The sequence below is a fragment of the Octopus bimaculoides genome, chromosome 29 (genome assembly GCF_001194135.2).
Source record: "Octopus bimaculoides isolate UCB-OBI-ISO-001 chromosome 29, ASM119413v2, whole genome shotgun sequence".
In the NCBI taxonomy this organism is placed as follows: domain Eukaryota; kingdom Metazoa; phylum Mollusca; class Cephalopoda; order Octopoda; family Octopodidae; genus Octopus; species Octopus bimaculoides.
This window is the reverse complement of record NC_069009.1, coordinates 915,966-924,736: the sequence shown is the minus strand read 5'-3', so window position 1 is coordinate 924,736 and position 8,771 is coordinate 915,966. Positions and strand designations below refer to the sequence as shown.

At 35.4% G+C, this 8,771-nt stretch overlaps 2 protein-coding genes across 3 annotated transcripts; one reads left to right on the top strand and one right to left on the bottom strand.

Annotated features, from left to right (window-relative positions):
- Nucleotides 1–938: 938 nt before the first annotated feature.
- On the bottom strand, nucleotides 939–4,980 carry LOC106877973 (zinc finger protein 271). Of its 2 annotated transcripts, none has more exons than XM_052977965.1 (2): nucleotides 4,885–4,980; nucleotides 939–4,057 (listed from the first exon to the last, which is right to left on the bottom strand). In XM_052977965.1, exon 2 carries the CDS (start codon nucleotides 3,628–3,630, stop codon nucleotides 1,960–1,962), a length of 1,671 nt encoding a protein of 556 aa, XP_052833925.1. In that variant the 5' UTR covers nucleotides 3,631–4,057; nucleotides 4,885–4,980; the 3' UTR covers nucleotides 939–1,959. The 2 variants fall into 2 exon arrangements, with proteins under 2 accessions (XP_052833925.1, XP_052833927.1); XM_052977967.1 differs by lacking the exon at nucleotides 4,885–4,980 and adding an exon at nucleotides 4,176–4,551.
- Nucleotides 4,981–5,028: 48 nt separating this feature from the next.
- LOC106877972 (zinc finger protein OZF-like) lies at nucleotides 5,029–8,734 on the top strand. Its single transcript, XM_052977972.1, has 2 exons — nucleotides 5,029–5,533; nucleotides 7,017–8,734. The coding sequence occupies exon 2, from the start codon at nucleotides 7,281–7,283 to the stop codon at nucleotides 8,679–8,681; it is 1,401 nt and encodes a 466-aa protein (XP_052833932.1). The 5' UTR covers nucleotides 5,029–5,533; nucleotides 7,017–7,280; the 3' UTR covers nucleotides 8,682–8,734.
- The last annotated feature ends 37 nt before the right edge of the window (nucleotides 8,735–8,771 follow it).

Below are 8,771 nucleotides of genomic sequence, written 5' to 3'. Positions count from 1 at the left end.
TTGCCAGTACCGCCTGACTGGCCTTGTAGGGTTTTCGAGCGAGATCGTTGCCAGTGCCCCTGGACTGGCTCTTGTGCGGGTGGCACATAAAAGATACCATTTCAAGCGTGGCCGTTTTCGTGCGGGTGACACGTAAAAGCACCCACTACACTCTCTGAGTGGTTGGCATTAGGAAGGGCATCCAGCTGTAGAAACTCTGCCAAATTAGATTGGAGCCTGGTGTAGCCATCCGGTTGCACCAGTCCTCAGTCAAATCGTCCAACCCATGCTAGCATGGAAAGCGGACGTTAAACGATGATGATGATGATGATGATGATATGTATATATGCAGATTTACACATATGTGTCAATTGTGGAACATGACTGCCATTACATAAACCTGATGATTGTGTAATACATGAAAGTACTAGTTTATTTCAATACTGTAAAATTGTATAAATAGCAAATAATAAAATGTGAAAATCAGTCTTAGTAGTTGCAATTTCATTGCTTAATATATTTTTCTTGGTAGTGTATTTTGTCCTAAAGTAAGACACTTTATTTCATGTTGCTCCAATCTATCCAGCTGGTGAAAATGAGTAGTACCTGTATTTCGAAAGGGCTAGCCTTATCACAGTCTGTGTCATGCTAATTCTCCCTGAGAACTATATGAAGGGTATATGTGTCTGTGGAGTACTCAGTCAGTTGCATGTTAATTAGACAAGCAGGCTGTTCTGTTGATTGGATCATCTGAAACATACGTCATCGTAACTGAGAAAGTACCATCACCCCACCAAAAATCATTACAACCTCTCCCTTCTATTGATTTTCAGTTATAGGAGCTAATTTAGGCCCTTAATTTTGCAAGTTGTAGGGTGAGCTCATTAGTGCTGGGGTCACTGAAAGAACATGCAAAACACTCTGTAAAGTTCAGGGGTTGGACAAAATAATGGAATCTCTTTAAAATTTCAAACAAATTTATTTTAATATGGAATAGGACCACCTTTGGCAGTAATTACAGCTTGAATTCTATGAGGTATGGACTCGTACAAAGTTTGAATTGTTTCCAAAGGAATTTTTGTCCATTTTTCAGCTAAAACAGTCTCCAGTTCTTGAAGTGATGATGGTGGAGGATATTGACTCCTTACTTTTTCTTCTAAAATGCACCATAAATGTTCAATAATATTGAGTAAACATATATCCATGAAATAAAGATTTACCACAGCTATCACGATGATACATTTTTACTCCTGTATGAATGTATTTATTTAGTTAATTGGCTTCCATAAAAAAAACAATTTACCAGATATTGAAGTGATATGGCTACACTCCTGCATAAATGTATTTCTGCCTAGTTAAGGAACAATTCTCAGAGACTGATTTACCACAGTAATATAGCTCCTTCTCTGTATGAATGCATTTGAGTGTTGTTAAGCTACTATTTTGAGAGAATGGTTTACCACAGATATCACAACAATGTAGCCTCAGTCTTATATAAATGAGCTTTAGTTTAGTAAAGTGACCAGTGTCAGTGAAGGATTCATCACAGATCTCAGTGGTAAGGTTTTTCGCTTGTATGAGTGTTTGTGAGTAGTTAATGTAATTCATGAGATAAATATTTATCTCATGAACACCACAGATGTCACAATATTGTTTCACTCCTGTGTGAATATGCTTGGGTTTAGTTAAGTGACCAGGTTCAGCAGATGATTCACCATAGACATCACAGTAATAAGGTTTTTTCCCCTGTATAAGTAGTTAACATATATGCATGAAAGAAAGATTTACCACAAATGTCAGTGTGATAAAGTTTTACTCCTGTTTGAATGTATTTGTGTTTAGTTAACTGGCTTCCATTAGAGATTAATCAATCAGATATTGCAGTGACCATAAAGACTCTCCTTTATGAATAAGTTTGGGTCTAGTTAAGTCACCATTTTCAGAGAATGACCAACCACAGACATTGCAGTGATAGGGCTTTCATCCTGTATGAATGTGCTTGTGTTTACTCAAACCACTACTTTGAGAGAATGATTTATCACAGATATCACAGTGATATGGTTTCTCAACTGCATGGAGACCCTTGTGTTGGGTTAAGCAACGAACGTTAGACAATGCTTTACCACACACATCACACAAGTAACATTGATCTCTTGTATGAGTATTTTTATGAGAAGTTAGGGCACTTTTATTTGAGAAAGACTTACCACAGATATCACAATGATATGGTTTTTCCCCTGTATGAGTGCGTTTGTGTATAGTTAAACTAGTACTTTGAGAGAATGATTTCCCACAGATATCACAGTGATATGGCTTCTCTCCTGTGTGAATATATATGTGCTTAGTTAAGCAAATTTTTTGAGAGAATGATTTACCACAGATCTCACAACGATTAGGCTTCTCTCCTGTATGGATGTATTTGTGTCTAGTTAAGTCACTGTTTTTAGAGAATGATTTACCACAGACATCACAGTGATATGGCTTCTCTCCCGTATGTGTAAATTTGTGTTTATTTAAACAAAATTTCTGAGAGAAAGATTTCTCACAGATGTCACATTGATAAGGCTTCTCTCCTGTATGGACATATTTGTGTCTTTTTAAGTCGTTACTTTTAAAGAATGATTTACCACAGATATCACAGTGATGTTGTTTTTCTCCTGCACGAATGTGCATGCGTTTAGCAAAACTGTCACCGCTGGAGAATGGTTTATCAGAAAATGAGTTTTCCATTGTATGAATAAGTTTATGTTGAGTTAAGGAACTATTCTCAGAGAACAATTTACCACAGACATCACAAACATATGGCTTTTCCTCTATATGAATGCATATGTGGTTATTTAACTTATCACTTTGATAAAATGATTTACCACAGACATCACAGTGATATGGCTTCTCTCCTGTATGTGTACGTTTGTGTTTAGCTAAGGCACCATTGTGAGAGAATGATTTACCACAAATATCACAGTGATATGGTTTCTCTCCTGTATGAATGGATTTATGCTTAGACAAGTTGCTACTGTGAGAGAATGATTTACCACAGACATCACAGACATATGGCTTTTCCCCTGTATGAATGCGTATGTGGTAAGTTAATTTATCACTTTGACAAAATGATTTACCACAGACATCACAGTGATATGGCTTCTCTCCTGTATGAATGGCTTTGTGTTTAGCTAAGGCACCATTGTGAGAGAATGATTTACCACAAATATCACAATGATATGGTTTCTCTCCTGTATGAACCGATTTATGCTTAGACAAGTTTCTACTGTGAGAGAATGATTTACCACAGATATCACAGCGATATGGTTTTTCCCCTGTATGTACAACTTTATGTTTAGTTAGGCTGCTACTTGTAGAAAATGATTTACCACAGACATCACAGACATATGGCTTTTCCCCTGTATGAATGCGTATGTGGTAAGTTAATTTATCACTTTGATAAAATGATTTACCACAGACATCACAGTGATATGGCTTCTCTCCTGTATGAACAGATTTATGCTTAGACAAGTTGCTACTTGTAGAAAATGATTTACCACAGATATCACAATGGTATAATTTTTTACCTTTCTCATTCTTTACATCATCAGAAAAGTCAATCTTCTGTATTTCACATTTAACCTCGTTCTCACTTAAATTATTTTCCATAATTTTCCTTTTCCTACAACAATATACAAACGATTCTCTTTTCGGTTTTATATTTTCTTCCTCCCAAATATTCTTGATACTATATCTCCCTCAACTGTGACCTTTGGTGATATCAGAAGATGCTGCAAACTCTTTTATAAATTCTTCCAACTTTAAAATAAGTATGTGAAATGAATTTGTATATATTATATGAAATGGAAAAGAAAAATTAAACTCCAAAATCAGTTTGTAAACTTTTCAGGAATTGAAGATGACAAATGCTGATATTCATCTCAGTTCCAAAGAGATATTACCAGGAAGTCACCATGGATTTATATAAGCAGTGTTGTTAGATATGTTCTTTATAAACATTTTCCTTTAGTCTTTCAAAGATGATTAATATTGACAAGGTATCTGATGGAAACAGTTCTTTGCTGTTTCTGATATTCTGAAACGATAGAGAAACAAGAATATAAGAATATTGAGGATACTTAGAATGCAGAGATACAACAGGGGAAATTTTACCACATTTTGATTTAGAAAAACTACAGACACAAGCACTTTACTTGAATAAACGAACCATCCAACCAATGCAAGCCTGAAACATGGACATCGATAAGTGATGATGATGGTGATGAGTTTGTACGGTTATTATCTGCCAAATACAGTGACAAGGCATTGGTCAGTCCTGGGCTAGAGTAGAAAATACGCATCCAAGATGTTCTGCAATGGAACTGAACTAGATCCACGTGGTTACACAGTGACTCGTAATATTTTATATATCTAAAGGCGGTGAGCTGGCAGAAACGTTAGCATGCCGGACGAAATGCTTAGCGGTATTCTGTCTTTATGTTCTGAGTTCAAATTCAGCCGAAGTCGACTTTGCCTTTCATCCTTTCGGGGTCGATAAATTAAGCATCAATTGCGTACTGGATCGATCTAATCGACTGACTCCACGCCCCAAAAATTTCGGGCCTTGTGCCTAGAGTAGAAAATATTTTATATATGTTATTTTATTTCAGTTACTTTTCCTTAACTATATTTTCATGTGTACCCTTTGGATTATTATTCATACGTAGTAGATAAGAGAATGATCCAGAATAATAAATATGTTGTTGATTGTCTAGTATATTAATTAAATTTGTTTAATTATTGATTTCAGACAGTGTTGGACGATAGAATTAATATCGATCTCTGGCTAGCAACATCAAAAAGTTTTCAATTCCCAAAGTACATCTTAATTTTACTAAATAATATATATATCATATATCTTACCTGTTATTGCTATATAAACCAGTGTTTACAGTGAAATGTCTTTAATTACACCAAATTCCACCCAGAATCAGGCTGGGTTAAAATTTGACAACAAGAAGCTATAAAAAACGGCTCGGAAATACAAACAACGAAATTTAATTAGCTTCTTTGTATCTACGCTACTAGATAAATGTTTATACGTCTTATATTCATACAAAATATCTGAAACATAAAAAACACACTGTTAAATGTAGCAGAAATGCCGAAGTTTTGCTTGAAATGTAAAAATAATGGAATTTTGAAATTTTCAAGGACTGTTAACTATTATACTGCTTCGGAAGATACAACACAAATTTGCGCAACTTGCATGTGGTTTTATAGTGAAGACGAACGAAATATTGATCTGGCTACAAATACTTTCGGACGCAAAAGAAAAGAAAAAAAAATTAAGTAACATCTTAGTTTAAACGCATTTCTCAAAGGAAATATACAAAGGATGTGGATGCTATAAAAAAACAACTACCGGGTTCTTAGTACGTTTCGTTCTTTCGCGTCAGTTTTTTTTATCAACATACTTCGTACATTGAAATGACAGAAAGACAAAGACTTGGAGACGAGAAACAGGAATCAGGAATTTATGAAGAAATGCAAGTCCTTTATCCAGTTCTGGGTAATTAATGATTCATTTGATTAATTAGTTTGATTGCATGAAATAATTAGCATTAAGTATGTAACTTTTACTGTCTTCACTGAAGTATAGTAATGAGTGAATGACAATTATGATTAATTAATTGTATAATATCATTTAGTCTTGCGGGATTATTACATTGCTCAGATATGATCGTAGTGGCTATGAAGCATCGATATACAAGCCACAAGATTGCCTTTATAGTAATGTTTGTCGTTAGGTATAGTACACAGGAACGAACGGTATATCTCAGCTTCTATTTCTGAAATAGGTTATCACTAGAATGTACCATACTGCTACAAGCAGGTATCTGTGAATGCAACATAATGAGAGAGATCTATTAATTAAATTAAGGGATCTCACTAGGTCGCTTTAAAAAATTATGGGATGTCAATGTGGTTATTTTCTGTCGGTTTTATTTTATTTTTTTTAAACGTCTAAATTGAATTTTAATTACATAGTCAATAATTGAAGTGTTAGCTTTAAAAATTTGGCGATCATCGGTACGATTACCTAAATATCGGACTTTTCCAAAAATTTGACTGGCCTGTCTGTGTGGTTAAGAAGCTGGCTTTGCAAGCATGTTGTTTCACGTTTAGTCCCGGTGCGTGCCACTTTGGCCAAGTGTCGTCTGCTATAGCTCACTTGTGAGTGAATTTGGTAGACAGAAACTGTGCAAGTCCATCATTTATATGTTTGTGTGTATCTTTGTCCTCCTGTCTTGCTGACCAGTGGGTGTTGTTTTGTTTACATCCCGTAAGTTAGCGGCCGACTAAAAGAGACTGATAGAATAAATACCAGACTTAAAAAAAAAAAAAAAAGAAATCACAAAAAAGTACTGCAGTTAGTTTCTTTGACGAAACCGCTCACAGCAGTGCTCCATCATGGCCGTAGTACAACGACTGAATAATCCTTTCTACTGGAAGCACAAGGCCTCACATTTGGTGGGAGGGGATTAAGTCGATTACATCGATCCCAGTACACAACTGGTATTTAATTTATCGACTCCAAAAGGATGAAAGGCAAAGTCGACCTCGGCGGAATTTGAACTCAGAACATAGCGACGGCGAAATACCGCTAAGCATTTCGCCCAGCGTGCTACCAATTCTGCTAGCTCGCCGCCTTGTAAGATAATAATAGTAATCCTTTCTATTATAGGCATAAGGCCTGAAATTTTGGGGGAAATTAGGGGATGTCATTGTGGTTATCTTCTGTCGATTAAAAAAAAAATTTTTTAACGTCTAAATCGAATTTTAATTACATATTCAATAACTGAAGTGTTAGCTTTAAAAATTTGACTGGCCTGCCTGTGTGGTTAAAAAACTGGCTTTGCAAGCATGTTGTTTCACGTTCAGGCAAAAGTTTATATCTATTGTTTATCCTTACAGAAACGAACAAATTTCACTGTTGCTTTTCAATGTTTTTCTATATTCTTTAGTTTATTATTGTTTCTCTGTTATTTCAGAATTACAGAATATTTTAACCATGGATTTGTCATCATTTACCAAGATTAAAGAAATAGATATAATCCTGTTTCTGTAAATCTGTGTGAGAGAATACTGTGAACTATTTCCTCTGGCTGAGATTATTAACAAAATTTTGTTAATAAATTCAGTGCCTGAGATATATAAACTTGGATTACGAAGAGGTTTGCAGCGTTGTCAAATATTGACTTCTATCACAGCTGATTGAGATGTAACCGAACAAATATTTGTTTGGAATAGAATATATGAACATAAAGAAGAAAAATATCAGAAAAATTATGGAAGACAAATTGTGCGAGGACAATATTAAATGTGAATCACAGTTTGAAGAAAATGAGTCCCTTGATGAAATACCAAAAGATATAGGAAAACCACTGTACTGTTGTGATATCTGTGGAAAATCATTCTCTCAAAAAGGTAACCTGAATACACACAAATACATTCATACAGGACAGAAACCATATCACTGTGATATCTGTGGAAAATCATTCTCTCAAAAGGGTAACTTCAATATTCACAAATACATTCATACAGGAGAGAAACCATATCACTGTGATGTCTGTGGTAAGTCATTCTCTCAAAAAGGCAGCTTAACTATACACAAACGCATTCATACAGGAGAGAAACCATATCGCTGTGATATCTGTGATAAATCATTCTCAGAGACAGGTGGCTTAACAATACATAAACGAATTCATACAGGAGACAAACCGTATCACTGTGACATCTGCGATAAATCATTTTCTGGCCATGGCAACTTAGCTATACACAAACGTATTCATACAGGAGAGAGACCATACCCTTGTGATATCTGTGGTAAGTCATTCTCCCAGAAAGAAAGCTTAATAATTCACAAGCATGTTCATACTGGAGAGAAGCCATTTCTCTGTGATATCTGTGGTAAATCATTCTCTCAAAGGAACAGCCTAACTGAACACAAACACATTCATACAGGGGAAAAACCGTATGATTGCAATGTCTGCGGGAAATCGTTCTCTGTAGGAAGCCACTTAATTAGACACAAATCCATTCATACAGGGGAGAAACCATATCATTGTGATGTCTGTGGGAAATCCTTTTCTCAGAATGGGATCTTAACTACACACAAACGCATTCATACAGGAGAAAAACCTTATCATTGTGACATCTGTGGTAAATATTTCTCTCATAAAGGTAACTTAACTACGCATAAACGCATTCATTCGGGAGAGAAACCACACCAGTGTGATGCCTCTGACCAATCATTCTCTGAGAATGATAACCTGACTATACATGTTTATATCCATACAGAAGAGAAACCATATCACTGTGATGTGAATGATAAATCATTCTCTTGTACAGACACCTTAACTATGCATAAACGTCTTTATACAGGAGATAAACCATATCACTGTGATATCTGTGGTAAATCATTCTCTGGAAGCAGTGGGTTGACTAGACACAAACGTATTCATACAGAAGAGAAACCTCATCACTGTGATATCTGTGACAAGTCATTCTCTCAAATCGATCACCTAGCTACTCACAAACTCATTCATACAGGAGAGAAACCACATCACTGTGGTACCTGTGGTGAGTCATTCTCTCAAATGGGTCTCTTAACGAAACACAGACTCATTCATACAGAAGATAAACCTTGTGACTGATAACTGTGGTATATTATCCTCTCAAAAAGACAATCTACTTTCCACATACGTAATTATACATATATATATATATATATATATATATATATG

What these genes read in the sequence shown, in the direction of transcription:
- LOC106877972 (XM_052977972.1), top strand. Translation starts at nt 7,281, where the DNA reads ATGAACATAAAGAAGAAAAATATCAGAAAAATTATGGAAGACAAATTG.
- LOC106877973 (XM_052977965.1), bottom strand. Translation starts at nt 3,630, where the DNA reads ATGGAAAATAATTTAAGTGAGAACGAGGTTAAATGTGAAATACAGAAG.